This window comes from Leguminivora glycinivorella, unplaced genomic scaffold (assembly GCF_023078275.1).
Source record: "Leguminivora glycinivorella isolate SPB_JAAS2020 unplaced genomic scaffold, LegGlyc_1.1 Scaffold6, whole genome shotgun sequence".
NCBI lineage: Eukaryota > Metazoa > Arthropoda > Insecta > Lepidoptera > Tortricidae > Leguminivora > Leguminivora glycinivorella.
In genome coordinates, this window is record NW_025952831.1 from 190,852 (window position 1) to 211,349 (window position 20,498).

The 20,498-nt window shown below is 36.5% G+C and overlaps 1 protein-coding gene across 2 annotated transcripts in view; it reads right to left on the reverse strand.

Moving 5' to 3' along the window:
* Positions 1 to 20,498, reverse strand: part of LOC125242086 (transmembrane protein 165-like) — a 73,604-nt gene that overhangs the window by 18,098 nt on the left and 35,008 nt on the right. Inside the window, exon 1 of one of the 2 annotated variants that reach the window (XM_048150793.1) lies at positions 16,704 to 16,972. The exons of the other annotated variant lie outside the window; for it this stretch is intronic. Coding sequence (XP_048006750.1) covers positions 16,704 to 16,811 — 108 coding nt within the window. The 5' untranslated portion in view covers positions 16,812 to 16,972. Of the gene's footprint in view, positions 1 to 16,703; positions 16,973 to 20,498 lie in introns of those variants that run through there. 2 annotated transcript variants of the gene reach the window in all.

The window sequence follows — 20,498 nt, forward strand, 5'->3', positions numbered from 1 at the left end:
GATAGGGACGGCCTTATCATTTATCGCGCGACCATGCTTGCCTGCCGGATACGTATAGCCAAATTGCCAATCGTTTGCGCTTCGCTACAGCGAAAACGTAAGTACCTATAGTGATAGGTACTTACGTTTCCGCTGTGGAAGTAATAAATATTATGCAGAAGAGTGATAAAGAGACAGATTAAAGCCGTATTTATTGGATAAACATTCAGTAAACATTATTTGCTGCGCAGTATAGGTTACATCAATAATATGTAGTACAAAATATTGACATAAAGCCATTTTTGAAAATCATACCAAATGTGAATAAAATTGATTTCAATAAGTTGCGCGAAACATGTAACGCCGTGGCTTGCGTGGGCGACGGTCGCGCGATGGTCGCGCGACGGCGATGCGACGCATACGAAATCAAACCTTATCGATATGGAAGTATGAGGCGCGACGGCGACGGTCGCGCGACCGTCGCCCACGCAAGACACGGCGTAACAGAATCCGGATCACATTATTTTTTTATTTAATTTTTAACCCCCCGACGCAAAAACGACGGGGAGGTATAAGTTTGACGTGTCTGCATGTCTGCGTGAGTGTCTGTCTGTGGCATCACAGCTTCCGAACGTATGAACTCATTTAGATTTTTTTTAACTTAATTAATCGGGAGTGTTCTTAACCATGTTTGATGGAAATCGGTCCACTATGTCGCGGGTTTTTTTCAAAATTTACATTTTGTTTCGTGGTTTGAGGAACAAAAAGCTTACAATTATTTGCCAAATTTCGTCCAAGAACGGCGTATCTGTTGAGAATATTTTGTATATAGTCTGTGGCCCGGCGCCAAGTTAAGGGCCTGCGATTGGGCAATAGCGAAGTAGTTAACGAGAAATCAACCAACCAGGGTTTGCCCTTTGGCGATAAAGTTATTTGGTACAATCAGTGCAAATTGTGAACTTTTTTTAGTACCGATGGTGCTTCTTTTACGCACTAGTGCCAGGAGTGGTTAATTTCACAGTGGATCACTGTGTTGATTTAAAACACTCCCTTCGGTTGTGTTTTATTTTTTATCGTCACTCGTTTCGAACTTCCTCTTTTCGCACTTGTATCGTAATGTACTATTGTTTACCTACTAGCTAGCATTTTGAGACCCATCAATTATGTTTTTGAACCCTTAAAGTTCGAAATAGGTAAGATAAAGCATTGACCCCCAATATATCTCAAAAACCTATCTTGTATCAAAAATCTTTATAGAATAAAACTTGTAGCAAATTTAATTAGCTTTTATTGTTTCATAATCATCACATCACTGGGATTCATAGTTTTCGAGATAATATATGTAAAAATCTGAAGAAACACAGGAGCGAATAAGCTAAAATGGAAAGGAGTCCCCCCCCCCTTTTAATTGGGGAATTTTAGTTAAATGTATTAGTGTTATAAACTAAATTTATCGAAAAAAAAACAGTTGTAAGATATTGCGAGAAAATCTTTAAAATCGAGATTTCGCACTCGACTCTTTCCTCTTTCAAAACTTAATCAATCGTAACTAAATTTGAAAATCTGAATAACAATGAAATAATCTGTGTCGGACCGTTTAGTTTTTTTGGCTAATTGTTATCAATTTTAAATACCACACCTTTTTATGCGTCACAATCAATAAGGCCGTGTTATTTATTTCCAACTTTTTCCTTTATTTACTTTTCGTGTTTTTCTAGCAACGAATTTTTTATAATGCATATCACGCAACGTCTAGCACTACTTGTGTCCTTGAGTCCATACATCTAGCGCGACTTCAGCCTGAGATACAGATGTCTGTAGATTGTACAGCTGGCATGCCAGCCTCAATCAAAATACTTTTTGTACGTAGCTGGCGTGACCGTTAATGCAATCTACAAGTACTTTGGTATATGGATATGGACTCACACGCAAGAGCGCCAATTCTTAAAAAAAATATGCTAAATTGCACTAAACCGCCTGCGAGTTTGCACGTCGAACTTTTTCGAGTTTTTGGCATTTTAAGATAACACAGGAGGAGCTTATGAAGGGAAACCTTCCACTCTCACTCAAGCGAAAACTCGTCGACATGTGTATTCTGCCTGTCCCAACCTACGGCGCCCAAACATGGTCACTCACAGAGATTCAGAAGTCCAAACTGAAGGTTTGCCAACGCGCTATGGAGCACAGCATTCTAGGTGTCAAAAGGACCGATCGGTTCCGAAACACTACGCTGCGCTCCAAAACTCGCATTGCTGATGTTGGCAAGAAAAACCGCCAAGCTTAAATGGGACTGGGCCGGCCACGTCTATCGCATGCATCCGGTAGGCTAACATAGCCACCAAGTGGATACCGACGAAGAAGCGTGGGCCGGGCAGGCCCAGGCAAAGATGGCGAAACGATCTCCCCTGGGCAAAGGCCTCTCCCCTGGCTCTCCATGACTCCCGATTCTCCGTTTCCTCCGGCCAGTTCTTCAGAAAGGCGTCGAGCCAGGGGAGAGGCCTTTGCCCAGCAGTTAAGTTTTTAAAATACTTCACTCGTTGTACGGAGAAGGTGAACAGTGCGGTATCCAAACGGTTGACTTGACTCAAACATTTTACAAATTTTCAGTGACTTTTACGCTATCCAGCAGTGTATTGTCAAACGGTTAAGTCTTGGTAGATGCTCTGTGTCAATTGTTTAAAGTTATTTCACTAGGAACGTGCTCTATCGAATTATTTAAACTATTGTTACGTCTCAAATATCTCAATATACAGGGTGAAATAAAAATGACCGTTCAAACTTTGCATAGTGACTTTTGAGGTCATAATGAACAACTTTTATTATGGGGCCAATGCAGATATCGCGGAAAAAAATTTGACTGTTCTATAGAAATTAGCGGCATCATAAACCATAACAGTTCAATTGTATGAAATAGCCAATTTTTTTTGCGATTTCAGCATTGATCCCATAATAAATCTTGTTCATTATGACCTCAAAAGTCACTATGCAAAGTTTGAACGGTCCTTTTTATTTCACCGTGTATGTATGTATTACAAATGGAACTGTGACATAGTTTTTATCTATATGACTTTTACAGTACATCTATATGACTTTTCTATTGGGTACATTTGTTTCATGTTCCAAACTACGATCCTGGCTGATGAGTTTTTAACTGTTACTAAACAAAACAGATCACTAATGTGTACCCTTACCACGAGTCATCTTGCTCGTAGTGTTGGTCGTATCGTACGCAAAAATGTAAGCGAGAATGTACACATAGTAAGGTACACGAACGTAATAGTTATTTTATTTGTTATACAAGGGGGCAAAGTTGTATTTTAACGCCGAGTGTGGAATTGAAAAACGAGCAAGCGAAAGGATTCTATAGTTGAACCACGAGCGAAGCGAGTGGTTCGAGAATAGAATCCTGAACTTGCGAGTTTTTTAACACACGAGAAGTAAAATACATTTGCACCCGAGTGTAACACAAAACTTTTCCCCTCACTATAGCGAGGAAAGTACAACGCAAAAAACGCGTTTATCACTGCTTCCAGTAGTTCCACAGGTGGTAAATCATCTTTATTACTAGATTCACCTACTTTTATCAATTTTAAGCAGTTAATTTGACTTTATTCAAGGTCAAATTACTTTACCCACTAGTAAAATGCGTTTTAACCCGCTGGTATTAAACACGTGTTTCCGAGCTAGTGAGGGGAAAATACATTTGCAGTACAGATGGTGTTTTTTTTACGCACTAGTGCGAGAAGTGGTTCATTATATACCAAGTCGAAACTTCGGAGGCTCATGACTGTACTGAAAAACTTCGTACGATACACGTGCGAAAAGAAAATTCGTAACTCGTGTCGATTTAAAACACTCCCTTCGGTCGTGTTTTAATTTATCGCCACTCGTTTCAAACTACCAACCTTTTTTACGCACTTGTATCTTGTATCTTAAGAAATGAAAAAAAAATGTTACGTCATTGCCAAGCTCGTGGTAGTCGTACTGAACAAGACATGATATAGCGTTTGCTCTTGTAAATAAATATGTTGACTGCATTATACAGAGTTGCAAAATAAGTACAGCGTGCAACGAACGATAGTAATTATCATTTGTCCAAGGAAAATATTTCATCATTTTTTTTTCTTTCGTCATAATTTGCGTTATTGTGGTGAAATTTGAAGAAATTCGTTCTTTTTTATTTTTTGCCTCTCCTGGACAAAAAGCCTAGATCCGCCACTTGGTGCTTATAAATATCCGAAGTGAAAACTTGACAATAAAGGCATTTTCAGATATTTGAGAGCGTCTCGGCCGCTTCGACAAATCTAAGTTAACAAATATGATGATTTAAACTAACACGATCTTCACTCATATTATTAAATTAAAACGGGACTTAATCGCGTAAAACTTACGTTTTATATTTAACCCGACGTTTCGGACATGACATTACGTCCGTGGTCACGGGTAGACTGGCTGGGAGTTGTATCAACATCTTCTAGCTGTACGAGTTTTTTTTTTTTTTCAAGTGCGGGTAGTTCGAAAAACTCGTACAGCTAGAAGATGTTGATACAACTCCCAGCCAGTCTACCCGTGACCACGGACGTAATGTCATGTCCGAAACGTCGGGTTAAATATAAAACGTAAGTTTTACGCGATTAAGTCCCGTTTTAATTTAATAATATAACAAATATGAGTCAAGTATACCGTGAAAGTGCCATCTGATAAAATTTTCTATCTATATTTAATATAGAGTACCTTTCGAAATGGGCGATATTGACGTCATACATGTCAAATACAATCTCAATTGGATACAAGTACGTTCAGATCATGACAATCAATACATCTGCATCTGTCTATTGTAGATTGTGTGACAGTGACAGGTATATTTATAACGTTTTTTAGGTTCCTTGTTGAGTCCTCGCGAGATTAACCTTACATTTACTAAATACACGGTGTAACATGAGGAAAGTCAGGAAACCGAATAATTTTCACAGCGTATTCTTGTCTCCTGATCACATAAGAAAACTAAAATGTCGTATTAACTTTTCTGGATTACGCCTATTTTAATAATTAATTATTATTTCTCAGTACAAAACGCTCTTTTGATAGCGATGATGCTATTGTCGGGCATAATCTAACTATCCCCATTGTTAGATGTCAAAAAATTTGTCACATATTGCAAAAAGCAAGTTTCAAGAAAAAAAGCCAGTTTTACGAATAACATTTACTTTTTACAAAAAACAAGAAAAAAAATTCACTAAAATATTTTTTCCGAAAATTTTTATTCTCGACTTCATACAACATTTTATCTTTTTTGGCCTCAGAAATGCGTTGTCAAAATCTTTGTTCCCCTCATGTTACACCGTGTATTAAATTTCATCACAAGATGTGTATCATAAATTCATAATATTATAATGGTACTGTTAATTTTGATGACTGTGTGGTGACGGGTTAAGAATTTCACCACCCCCTTTCTTCCCGTGGGTGTCGTAGAAGGCGACTATGGGCTATGGGTTAAATTGTGGCGTAGGCGAGAGGCTGGCAACCTGTCATTGCAATGCCACAGTTTCGTTTTCTTTCAACCCCTTATTTGCCAAGAGTGGCACTGAAGCTTTAGTAGTTTCATGTGCTCTGCCTACCCCTTTATGAGACACAGGCGTGATTGTATGTATGTAATTTTGATCGGGTGATACAATTTCTGTACCATTTTGTAAAGAAATTTGGCGGAAAATCATATTTTAAGTTTCGTGCTCTTTACTCTGGCCATCCCTATTTACCCCATTTTACGCTACGCGATACGTAACCAAAAGAAGGCGTCAATATTATTATGTTTTAGTATAATGTTTTGTAGACTAGCCTTTATCCTATCAGAGTGTACACACCGAATGCTAATGGGCGAAACGGGCACACAACCTTATGTGACTTAATTGCATCCTTGCAAACTACTACTTTACGCACTGTACTGTTATTATTAGAGTACCTACATACGATTCATGAATCGGTTTTTATTATGCAGGCATTTTTATCTAAAACAAGGGTGTTTTTTGGAAAAATAAACGTTAGAGGAACTTTTTGACATGCCTCATGGATAAAATAAAATACTTAAAGACCGGAAACACATACATCCACAGGAAACACATACATCCACAGTAAAGTGTAGTTAACCCAACTAACAAAAATTAGTCTTATAGTGGCTTATAATGCCAAAAATAGTACTCTTATAATAACCTTGTAAACCCTTTACAAGAGGGCATTTGGGCACACCTTATAAGGCCAAAAACCTTATATCCCCCTTGTAGTTGCTATATTATTAGCTTTCTTATCTTGTACGTGTTTTATTATGGCATGCAATAAGAAAGTTAACCTTATAATGGCAAGAAAAGTGCTTTTAAAAGGCTAATGTACTAATAAGAATCATATTTAAAGCTTTAATAAAGGCAATTATACTTGTAAGAATCATATTCAAAGCTTTAATAAGGGCAATAGCTCTTGTACACGTTTTGTGATCATCAGATATAAGGGAGTAAAACTCATAACGGCGAACATGATGCTGTTTTAAAAGTTTATTGTGCTTTTCGTAGTGATTTATGTGTACATCATCATCAAGTCATCCATTTTGCAAGTTAGTAAACGGTAAGTTAACTTTTACATATTACAATTATTTGCTTATTTATTATGAAAACTGTGTGGGAATCCAATTTCATGGTGAAATGTGATATGAAATGTGTTGTATTATTAATGCGCCCTTGTATTTCAACGGTTTTGTACTAAAAATGCGGTTAATTAATTTTGACATGTCTTGAGCAAGGCTGTTATAAGAGTAAAAGCAGTAAGCACATCATTTACAAATACTCTATAAGAGTAAAAACTTTATAATAGCCACCGGTGTTACTTATGATTCGCCATTTTATATATCTTTAGGGTTCCTTCTCACAATTAGTGAAATCCCGAACCTTACCATCTAGTTAAATATTTGTAACGGATACCAGTTAAAAATTCAGAACGTTATCGTTAGAGAGCAGATTTCAGGTAGCGATTTAAATATTAATATGAATATGACTCGCATACAATATTTATTATGTATGGGAACATAAAAGTTAACCCCTTTTTGGATGCTTTTGTGAATATTGGGCAAAAATTATAATGATAATAAATAAAAATAAAAAAAATATTTATTTATACTTATTTCTTTAATATTTCTTCTGCGCATTGCACAGTAGAAACTTCTATTATGGCTCAAAGAATATAAAAATGAAAATAATTCGCTTCTAATATATATTTAAATTGAAAGTCCATTATTTAGAATAAAATACTTTAATTTATAAAATAAAAAATAACATTAATTTAATCTAATTATTCAGTGAAGTTTGTGGTGTGCGATGTAGGTAATAATAATAGATTAAATTAATTTTTATTAAGCAGAAACGTCTGCTAACGATTCTAAACATTTTTATATTAAAGGAAAAAATGGAAAAATTTACGCCTCCGGTGGGACTTGAACCCGCACCATTTTTGCAATCCGTGCAGTGCTCTTACAAGATGTAATAGTCTGTCGGTAGATGGCGCTAGACGTCACCCCAAGACGTGTGTACAAAAAGGAAAGGCATGGAAAGATTTGCGAAGTCCGGCGTGGCTTCCGTAGCTCAATTGGTAAGAGCATTGCACGGATTGCAAAAATGGTGCGGGTCCAAGTCCCGCCGGAGGCGTAAATTTTTCCATTTTTTCCTTTAATATAAAAATAATAGATTATAAACCACATGACATGTATTTAAAAAATTGCACTAGTCATATCCATATTAATATTTAAATCGCTACCTGAAATCCGCTGTCTAGTTATCATGTACTTGGCGCAAAACTTTGAAATTGCATTTTTGTTCGAAAGACCGTTCTTTTTAAACCGGTATTTTGGGGAACGCTTTGATAAAGGTTTGGTTCGATTAACCGGCATAGAACAAAATAAAACCGTGTAGTCCGCAGCATGTCAGGTAATACTGATATTTTCAATATTTCATTAGGAAGTTATACCTAGAATTTTCAATTTAAAACAAACTTGTGCTTCGGAATATTTAATCTTCTGGTGCCTTATTTTATTACTTCCTATTGATTTATTGTAAATGCTGAGTCAAATACTCTATTTGATATTTATTATTATGGTTATTGTTACAGAATCTGTGGATGAGATACATAGTCAGCCGTTTTTAGTGACGTGAAGATGACAAACTCTTCTCCTCCTCTTAGTAAGTAAGTGCTATAGAAAACCACAGACGATTTCAGTACCGCCATTACAATGCACTTTGTGTCGATAACTATAAACAGCCTAGCCTAAGACTTCAAATAAATATTTTTTTTATTACAGATGAACTACAAAACGGCACATATTCTGATGGAGAAAATCAGTCACAATCATTACTTACACCCAAAAATAAGCCAGGAGTGGTGGATCAAAAAACATGCAAAATGGAAGAGGACGCAGGAAATAGTTTAGGTTGTAAGAAAATCACACCAAGCAAAGATGGCGCTGATAATTCAAAACAAAACGAAAATCAATATATCTTTTGTGAATTTGATGAAGACCTCGATAAAAGAAACTACTTATTATTTTGGAAATTTACTGATAGGTTTATTACAATTTCTACCACCGTGTAGGCGCTCTGAAGAATATATTAATATTTTGAAGTATGTAGACTCATTGAAACAGCAACATCGTGAGCAATAGAACTGAAAATATTAATCTTATAAAGTTACTTGTATCGGTTTGGTTTCGTTGCACATAAATAAATATCTTAAAAACAGTGAGTTTGTCTTTATTTGTCCTCAATTTTAATCTGTCTTAGTCCCAAAAGGACTACATATAAAATCGGTTTCTTCTTAAAATAGCCGAACATTGTATTCACTTATTCAGATCGTCCAACATTCACAATGACAACAGACCAAAGTCCATAAAGTAAGGAATACACTTTTGGAACTTATTCTAATAAAGTTAATCTTAAAAATTAATATTAGTAGGTACTGATGGATAAAAAAACTGAGTGCCTTGGTAATAGTCTCTTATACGCTCAGTTATGTATAATTGGCCACCTCCGAGTGCATGCTAGTCTGGTATAACCGGTGGACACTCTATTTAATAATGTAAACATTGTAAAACATGGAAACAATGGAGCTGTTACATTTGCCCTCCAGTCGAGATCTGCCCCGCGGCCCCGCTGTATATACCTTAACATTTTTCACCGCAGAGCTACAGACACCTTAAATAAGAACAAAAAATATAATTATTAAGCTAAATCCAAACTCAATTCATCATTTAACGATATACCTGTATTACTGTCACTGCTGCTTGCCTGCATATTCTTATAATTATTCCATAATGGCATCCTCTACGGAACCACTAATCGATAAGTTGGGATCAGATTGTTCACATTCGCTGGATTTTCAAAATGACGAATCAAGTTTTATAAAAACTTTTAATACGACACTTTCAAGAATAATGCCTTTATAATTATTGTATAAGAGAAAATGTATTGCTTTAATTCTTTAAAACACTTTATAAAATGCTATAATTTGTTTGCTGGATAGACGTTTTATTATATGCTCCTATGAGGCATAAAGCATCATAGTTATCTTATGCATTACTTTTATAAGAATAATTGGCCATAACAAAAGCTTTTATAGTGCTTTGAATATTATACAGCGAAAAGGCATTTTAAATGGCTTCTATAAGAATACATATTTTTAAACCCTTATTGCAGTCATATAAATTGGACTTATTAACGTGTACATGGCCAAGTTATAAGAGTAAATGTACTATTGGCCAAATCCTCTTATAATGAGCTACTATAAGAGTAAATATTTTTAAACCCTTATTGCAGTCATATAAATTGGACTTATTAACGTGTACATGGCCAAGTTATAAGAGTAAATGTACTATTGGCCAAATCCTCTTATAATGAGCTACTATAAGAGTAAATATTTTTAAACCCTTATTGCAGTCATATAAATTTGACTTATTAACGTGTACATGGCCAAATTATAAGAGTAAATGTACTATTAGGCCAAATTCTCTTATAATGAGCCGCTATAAGGAACTCTGGCATAATGAATGCTATTTTAAAACTACTATGAGTGTTTAGCCCTTATAGATTGATTTTATAAGGATATTTTGTTTGTTGGGTAATGGATATAACAGAAGGGTACTTATACTTCAAGTGCAATAAAGGTGTTTTAAGAGTTTTGAATGATTCACGGTTATTTTCATTAGACATATTGACCGGGATATAGACCGTGATTACCGTGATCATGATGCATGCAACTGCGTCGAAATATCGGGAGCTCGACAAAAATCAAAAAGGTAATCACGGTCTATATCCCGGTCAATATAAGTCTAAAGGTGTTTTAATACATATGGTATTTCTTTTTAGGGATCCGTACCTCAAAATAGAAAATCGGAACCCTTATAGGATCACTCGTGCGTCTGTCTGTCCGTCTGGCACAGTTAATTTTCTCCAAAACTACTGAACCGATAACTTGAAAGGCACACATAGTAGTTAAATCTGTCACCAAAAGACGGACATGTAATTTAAATTAAGAAAATGAACTATAGGGGTCACTTTTGGGGGGTAAAAGTGAAAATTGAAAATCAAAGGTTTTTGATTGAACTATACTAAAATATTCTTTTAAATAATTTTTAGTCAGGTAATAGCGCAATATGTGTCAATATTCAAGTAATTTAAGAAAATAGGCAAAAAAATGCCCCCGCCCCTCCCCCCACATCTCCGAAACTACTACGCGTAAAATAGAAGTTAAAAGCGTGAAGAACAAGGTAAGGTTAAGGTTAACGTATTATTAGGGTAAATTGCCAGTAGCTGGCCCACTTCCAATTATTGGCCAACTTGTACTAATAATGAACTCTGTATAGTGATAATCTGAATTAATTTTGGCATAACGTGGCCAGTAATAGAAATTTTATGTAAATAACCTAAGAAGTAAGAACCTAACCACAAAATTGAAAAAACACCTGACATAATGGACCGATTTTCATGAAACATGGCTTAAGAACACTCCCGACTAACTCACATTCAAACAAAAAAAAAAACTAAATCGAAATCGGTTCATCCGTTCGGGAGCTACGATGCCACAGACAGACACACACACAGACAGACATACAGACAGACACGTCAAACTTATAACACCCCGTCGTTTCTGTGTCGCGGGTTAAAAATTAATGAAAATGATTATTTTTATATAAGTAAAGAGAATTCATTCCTAGTATAGTGTCCAGTTATAATTATTGTACACTGGCCAGTAACTGCCAATTTACCCTATAACATCTTGCTTTTTCTCTGTATGAAAAGGTCAAAATTTATTATAGTCTGCGAAACTGCAATTTTGGAAATTGCAAAAGCAATATGTGTCCTAATATAGGAACCAAAATGAAACATCTTATTTTCAAACAAAAAAAAAAAAAATGGCCGAAAGCACGAAAAAACGGCCACTTTCGGTCACATAACTATATACGACGAAAAAATTCATCTGATAGGTACTCTAAGTATGATTTTTAGAGATTCCTGATTGATTAGTCATATTCCGAATATTTCAGTCTGCAACTCTAAAAAGTCCCATAAATTCTCATAGGAACCAAAATAAAAACATGTTATTTACCAACCAATCTATTTTAATTTCACATACGCCAGCGGAAGAGATGACGTCAAAGTTGCGATTGCCAATTTTTATTTTAGGTAATAACGTCAAAGTGCTAAAATTGTTGCCTCAAGGGCAGAAACGATCATATCTATCCTATCATCATCCTCCTTGCGTTATCCCGGCATTTGCCACGGCTCATGGGAGCCTGGGGTCCGCTTTAACAACCAATCCCAAGATTTGGCGTAGGCACAAATTTTGCGAAAGCGACTGCCATCTGACCTTCCAATCCGATGGGTAAAAGGCCTTTTAATAATAATACTACCATGAGACACTGACATATTAAACATGTAAGGGATCATCCACATATTACGTCACACCAAATTTCAGGTTTTTGGACCCCTCCCCCCCCCCCCCCCCCTATGTCACGCTTTTTTGTATCCCTTTAACAGGGATTGTCACATTTAGTATGACCCCTCCCCCCCTTACACTGTGACGTAATATATGGATGCCGCCTAAACACGGGTAACCCACGTAAAATTGTCGAAGGTAGCTCGACATGTTTCGCTCCGTAACGAGGAACATTTTCATTGAGCCCGCGCGATGGCGATGGTATGTATGGTATGTTTATGGTGTCGAGCGACCTTCGACAATTTCACGTGAGTTACCCGATTTTACATGTTTAATATGGTAAAAGGCCTTATTGGAATTAGTCCGGTTTCCTCACGATGTTTCCTTCACCGAAAAGCGACTGGCAAATATCAAATAACATTTCGCACATAAGTTCCGAAAAACTCATACGGCTCAGCCACGACATTGGTCTAAGCGCGACAGCGGCGAGCGGCGGCCATACATTGAAGCGAGACACAGCGATGGGACTTTTCATTCGCACGTATGGCTGCCGCTCGCCGCTGCCGCGGTTAGACCAATGTCGTGGCTGGGCCGATAGGTGCGAGCCGAGGTTCGTACCCGCGACCTCCGGATCGAGAGTTGCACCGCTATTAGGCCACCAGCGCTTCACAGTCTATCCTATGTAACACTTTATGTATTTATTTTTACAAAATAACGTTATATTATCGCGTTTGACCCATGTGTGTCTTTAAAAATCTTATGGTAGGCCGTTAGCAGAGCCTAGACGAAACTTTGAAAAAAGAACCGAAGAGCTGGGGAGGTTCTGGCTACTTGCATACTGTATGTCCTCAACCGCTTGCAACAAGTCACAATTCTCATTCGATTTTATAGTTTATAGACGGTCAATCAAATCTTGGCACTAAAAATGGCGCGAAATTCAAATTTTCTATGGGAATTGAACCTTTGCCCTAACATTTTCAATCATTTTTTATGGTTTATAGCTCGTTGATGATTCCACCAACGCAGCGTCAAGGTTTACAAATGCGTGCCTTTACTTTATGAAGAAGAATTGGCCGGTGGGCCTAACAGTTTTAAATTCTCCGCCTTTTTTAGTGCCAAGATTTGGTTGACTGTAAAAAAAAAGGTTGTAATCCGATTCTTTGTCCTTTTTTTTTTGAAGGTCGAACGACGCTATTTTTTTAAATGCTGAATGACTTTGTTTAGACTGGCAAGGGTAAAGTGTAAAGTATACGGCCGTAATACCTAGGGTTGCAAAAAACGGTTTTTTTTTTGCTTGAAAAAAAAAACATGACAAAAACCGTGAAAAAAACCAGTTTCTTTTCTGGAGCATGTTTTTTTTTCTAAAGTACGAAATCACAAAATTTGCAAAGCAGTTAATACTTTTATACGGTTTTTTAGACCTAATGTTATCTATTAAACGAATTTAATCAAATAACTCTAATTTCTGGTCTTATAAAAATAACATTTACGAAATCTGTAGTTGGTAGTTATCACTAAATTACTGTTGGCAACACCACCGCCTCTCCACGCTGCACGCCGCATCGGGGATTCCCCAATAAACGTTTGTATACTGAATGTTAATCGAATTAAAATGTACGTTATTGTTATTGAAACACGTTACAACTCACGAAAAACCGTTATTGTCGAATTATTTGTTCACCTGAAAAAAAACCATATCTAGAAAAAAAAACCATATCTAGAAAAAAAAATGGTGCTCGTTTTTTTTTTCATAGTAAAATTCTGAAATAAACATTTGTTTTTTTTTCTATTTGCAACCCTAGCCGTACCCCTCGCACCAACTTTAACCCTGAAAAACATTTCAGGGTTAAACTAAAACAACTGATTGATTAATTTATTTCCGACACGCACTCCCTTAAACCTTCAGCAATAAAAAAGTGAACTTTTGACTACTGCTTGACGCATAATTTATTATTTTTTTGTTGACTGCCGTGAATAAAGTTAAGTACTTTCGAGCACGATGGTACCCATTCCATATTTCTGAACCTCTTTTTAGAGACTGAGTTTTTGACGGACGGAAAATGATATAGCGCCCCCAAAAATTGCATACGTTTTCCGTAACGTTTTAACTGTCGAATGACTTGTTCTAATACTTCAAAAAGTTATATGTAGTAGCGACTTCTTGATAATTGAAAATATTAAAAACTGAGATAATACTCGTATGTAGGATTCGGATGTAAGTCTCAAGTAGGCAATTGTCTTTTTTTGAACTTTTCTTTTTAATTATTTGTCCTATTTCCCGGTTTCCGAATATTAAGAGTGATTTAAAATTTGACCATGAATGATCCTGCAAAGGATTCATATAGGAGGTGCAAGCACTAATTGCTCGCCCTTAGAGGCGCCTAGCCTTATCAGAGATACAATACACTAGAGAAATTTCGTCGGGTACTACCACGGCGGGCGGGTGGTCTAGTGGTAAAGACGTTAGCCGCGTAAGCTGAGGACCCGGGTTCGATTCCCGGCTCGGCCACCAGTGGGCCTTGTCGTTTTTTCTTTCGTGTGTGATATCTATTTCAATTTATAATGAATGATTTTTTTCATTTATGAAAATACAATAACTATGATGACAGAGCCGGTCTGATGCTGAAAACAGGAGATGGCAATTTAAACTCTACGATATAAAACAACACAATTTTATAAAACAATCGGATATGGAACCCTAAATATAAATCATAAAAATAATAGAAAGCGAATCGAAACCGCGTCAAATTAAGAAATCAATTTAAGCAACTCAGTGAAAAGTTATTTAATTAGGTACCTACTTTTCGGTTAGACGGACTTGGACACTTTTTTGTTATAAAAGTTTTGGCAGCATTATTAATGCTTGCAGCATACGCATCATCAGATCAGCATGTACAGGTCAACCAATTGGTACCCTAGGCCACTGTAGAACTATGTCATAGTGACGCTTTAAATCAGATTGTAAGATATTTCTTACTGCTGTCATTTTGACATGGTTGTAGAGTGGCCTAGGGTTCGAATTAGTTGACTGTACTATGTAGGTAATATTGGACATTATATGGAAAATTTAAGAAACCGTGAAATTTCTTCTGAGAAACTTTAAAATTTTGGGAACCTTGTCATTTAATGGATCCACATTTTCAATTTTTAAAATTTAAGTTTCCTTAAGAATTCGTCCTACTTTTAGGAGAATCCGGAAGTTGCACATGTACAGCTGCCTTTTATTCAATGAAAAAAAAACATTGTTGCTTCTCTCCTCAATGAAAGGCAATATTAATGACTACAAGAAGTTTATCCGTTTTCTTATTTTTAACCCCCGACGCAATAATGACGGGGTGTTACAAGTTTGACGTGTCTGTCTGTCTGTGGCATCGTACCTCCCGAACGGATGAACCGATATTGATTTAGTTTTTTGTTTTGTTTGAAAGCTGAATTACGGGTTGTTCTTAGCCATGTTTCATGAAAATCGGTCCACTATGTCGCGGTCGCGGGTTTTTTCATTTTTTTTTTTGTGTGGTGACGGGTTAAGAATTTCACCACCCCCTTTCTCCCCGTGGGTGTCGTAGAAGGCGACTGTGGGATATAAGTTAAATTGTGGCGTAGGCGAGAGGCTGGCAACCTGTCACTGCAATGTCACAGTTTCGTTTTCTTTCAACCCCTTATTTGCCAAGAGTGCAGGCACTGAAACGAGTGGTTTCATGTGCTCTGCCTACCCCTTCATGGGACACAGGCGTGATTGTTTGTTGTTGTTTGTTTAATTTTGTGGTTTAAGTTTTTCAAATAGAATAGCATTTTATTTGTAACAAAACTTATTTCAAATCGCGTCAAAAGTAGGATATAACGAATTATAACGATATAATCATACTTTTATGTGTTATTAACAATGAGTGTTTTTAAACACAGAAAGATAACAAGTCTTAACACTTATAACACGGTGATCTCATTATAATAATTAATTCTCGTGTTTAAAGAGTTTCAGGTTATAAAGCGGTGATAGTTTACACAGATAAGTGCAAGAACGATTACGATAGTCAGAAACTTTTTCAAAATTTCTCGTTTCACCGAAAATCGTATTCGCGGAAACCAAATGTTGTTTATTTTATTCGAAAATGTAAACGTTAAGGATAGGTTATATTTATAACAATTTTTTTTGTAGAAAATTTTGGAATTAAAGTTAAATTTGAAAATGAAAGTTGAAAGTTTTTAACTGTTAATTAGATGCAATTTTGTAATAACAATTCTAATTGAGTTTTTAATGAAACTTTCATAAACTCTTACAAAAACTTTACTATAAGAAGTATTTATTATCCTACACACAAAACAATAAATAAACAAATTAAATATAAATATTATGGGGACACATTACGCAAATCAACCTAGCCCTAAACTAAGTACATATACCAATATTATTTTTTCTCTTCTTCTTCTTGGCTGGACACGCTATTGCGTATCTTGACATCAAATTGTAATAATTACATAGGTATATATATATATATATATATTGTACACATTCCTAAGCTTGGCTGTGGCTGTAGGTACTTGCACGTTTGTAAGATAGGAAAGATTTTGGTTTTAATCTGTTTTTTATAAGTGAGAACCTGTAATTGGCTTTTTAATTTTATTTTGGATTGTATTGATAACTTCAGCTGTTGGTTTTCCATGTATGTAATAAAAAAATAAAAAATAAATAAATTATGTCTAAGTCGATTTCACAGTCAATTTATTACGAAAAAATTCAATTAATTAATTTAAAAACACACCTGCAAAAATATATTCGTCAGCCATGTCGTAATATCAGGACTTTCCGTCACAGTATCAGGCGCCACTGTGGTACTGAACCAATCAAATTCCGTCGTGTTCGTTTCCATTTTCAAATCACTTCACTTATTCAACCGTCCGCACTGACAGTGAGAAAACAAAACACTGAAGCCGTCTATCATAACTTTATCATTATCATTATTATCACTTTTATCATTTTCAAGATCAGATAATATATATAATTGCGTTTAGTGCACGACTCGCGCGCGCGGCGTTTATGCGTGGACTGACACTATGTAGTTTGGAAGGAAAACTTGTGTTTAGCTATGTACAGGTGGAAAACGGTAATGAATAGTAGATTTTTATATGAGTACCGGTTTTGCAGTGTTTGCAGTTGTAAGATTTAATGACTGGCCTAGTGTATAATGTGTATATATTATCACTTATCAGGGTTGAGTTGGGTTTTCCAAGAACAGAATAGGGTCACGTTAGATGTTCTATAAATGGCAGTAAACCGTGCTTTATTTTATTCTAACAAATATGTATGATAGAAAGAGAGGTAAACCTTTATTTCAGCACGGGAAGCATGGTCGCGCGATAGACGATAAAATAGCAGGCCGTCCCTATCGCACTATTTGTAAGTGCGATAGGGGGTCTGATATTTTATCGTCTATCGCGCGACCATGCTTCCCGTGCAAGTGACAGGATCTCATAAAATGAAAACGCTAGCCAGACTGTTTAGCTTCTTCTGGAAGGTACTTAAGAGATATATATATATATATAATATATATATATATATATATATTTTTAACCCCCGACGTAAAAACGAGCGGGGTGTTATAAGTTTGACGTGTCTGTCTGTGGCATCGTAGCTCCCGAACGGATTAACCGATTTAGATTTAGTTTTTTTTTTATTGAAAGCTGAATTAGTCGTGCTCTTAGCTCTTAGTCATGTTTGTTGGAACTCGGTCCACTATGTCGGGGTTTTGTTCAAAGTTTAATGTTTGCCCGTGTGGTGACGGGTTAAGAATTTCACCACCCCCTTTCTTCCCGTGGGTGTCGAAGGCGACTGTGGGATATGGGTTAAATTGTGGCGTAGGCGAGAGGCTGGCAACCTGTCACTGCAATGTCACAGTTTCGTTTTCTTTCAACCCCTTATTTGCCAAGAGTGGCACTGAAACCTGAGTAGTTTCATGTGCTCTGCCTACCCCTTCATGGGACACAGGCGTGATTGTATGTATGTATGTATGTTAAATTTTGTGGTTGAGTTATCATGTCTCTGCGTTGTTTTTCTTATTATGAAGCTAATAGGTGATTCACTCGGTTAACCACGGTCCTTTTGTTCTGCAGACGAGTCGGTTATTATCTCTCAGTCACACTAATTCATAAAGGTATTCATACCAGCATAGGAATTTACATCTATAAGTATACCTAAGACGAACCATACATACAATACAATACAATACTCTTTATTGCACACCTTGATAAAATACAACAATACAAAACAAGGAAGAAACACGAACAAAGGTAAACAACAGGCGGTCTTATCGCTAAAGAGCGATTTCTTACAGACAACCTTAAGGTAGCGGAAATTGATAAATACATTACATACATACATTTTTGACTTCTAAACCAGTGACATGATCACTGAATCTGCGTAAGTTTTGAATCTAATACACAAGTAGGAAAAAGCGACTTATATTGACCGGGATATAGAACGTGATTACCTTTTTGATTTCTGTCGAACTCCCGATATTTCGACGCAGCTGCATGCATCATGATCACGGAAAACTGACGAAGGCGGGTGGATGTCAAAGTTGCGTAGACAGCGCGCGATCTACCCTCCTTCGAGAGCGTTTGTATGAAGTATTGACCCCTCCTGTATCGTCTTAAGTTGCTCGGGGTTCAGTTTCAATGGGGTAATTTTTGAGCACTACTCAGATTTTTGTTGTTAACTATTCAAGTCCGCTTTATCATACATATTGTTGTAGGTATAAATACTTATAAATACCGGCACGGCACATGTGTCTTACTAGGTTAAGAGACTAGTTAAGTGTAAGGCAAACATTTCTCTGATATCATATCATCATCGAAGGTCAAACGTCTCAAATGATATTTTCACACGAATAGAATACCTACATAGGGATAGAAATGTTTACACACACATACATAATAAACTCACGGCTGTATTCCCAAAAGGATTAGGCAGAGCGCATGAAACTGCTCAAGTAAGTAGCAATTAGGGGTTGAAAGAAAACGAAATTGTGATATTCACCCACCACAACACAATAGGCTAGTTTCCTACTAGTCAAATCAGCTTCTTTTCAAGAACTGTCAAAACGATTTGCTAATATGGAATTACTATTAAGAGGGCATTCAACGAAAACGTCGTAATAATGTAAAATTGATAGTTTTAGTCGGCAAAATGCTACACTTTCCGTCATCTAAAAGACTTATTAAGTTCAGGATTCGATTAGGACATCTTCTTAACTTACATGTTGTGAGACTGGATTTTTAAAAACTAACTCACTTAATTAATTATGATTTTTTTTCTGGTGCATGTTTAGGAAAACCCGCGAAAAGTGCTGACTTAGTCCGTCTAATTTGTAAAATTTGGATAGTTTTGAATGCTTCAAGTGGTAAATTTGTATTATGTATATCCTGTACTACAATCTTTTGAGACTACTTCTTTGTTATAAGGCTTTAGAATAGAGTAAATGAGGATATGATGAATCCAATTTGTTTCAGAAATCACCTCAGATTAAGTGTCAATTTCTTCGAAAACTTACGTGTTTTTGAAGTAGTTTTAATATAAAAATAATCTGCAACGCTTACTTAAACAGATTTTATGCAAAAGTTTTCTATTAATTGCAATTTAATATTTTTGGCGATTTTTTAAAAATGCCTCCTTATTACCGGTTACGCGCGCTTGCGATGTCAGTACCGCGGCAGAGCTTGTAGAGGCAGGACGTATGTTAGTCCGCTCCGCACGCGGCTCGACGATCGCGAAGTTATTTTGTCATTGTGTGCGGCACCCGCCGTGTCCAAAACCGCACTTGTGTGCGTGTTTGGCTGTACTGTTGCATGTATACTGCGACCGAAAACTTTGATCCTTGTGGGTTGACGACTTTGGTAACTAACTAATTAACTTGACTAATATTTTTAGTAAGTATTATTTATTATTGAATATCATTTTAGGTTACTGACTCGTCTCAACAAAATCTTTGACAATAGATGGTACTCAGGATCTGATGATGAAGTCAGATGGTAGTCATGAGCTCTCATCAACCAGGTCTTGAAACCATTTCGTGTTTGGGCTCGTTTGATTTGCCTCAACAAGATCTTTGACAAGAGGTGATGGTACCCAGGATCTGATGATGAAGCCGGAAGGTAGTCATGAGTTCTCATCAACCAGGTCTTGAAACCATTTCGTGTTTGGGCTCGTTTGATTTGCCTCAACAAGATCTTTGACAAGAGGTGATGGTACCCAGGATCTGATGATGAAGCCGGAAGGTAGTCAACAGAATTCATCAACCAGGTCTTGAAACCATTCCGTGTTTGGGCTCGTTTGGTTCGTCTCAACAAGATCTTTGACAAGAGATGGTACCCAGGATCTGATGATGAAGCTGGAAGGTAGTCAAGAGAATTCATCAACCAGGTCTTGAAACCACTCCGTGTTTGGGCTCATTTGGTTCGTCTCAACAAGATCTTTGACAAGAGATGATACCCAGGATCTGATGGTGAAGCCGGAAGGTAGTCAAGAGTATTCAACAACCAAGTCTTGAAACTCTTCTGTG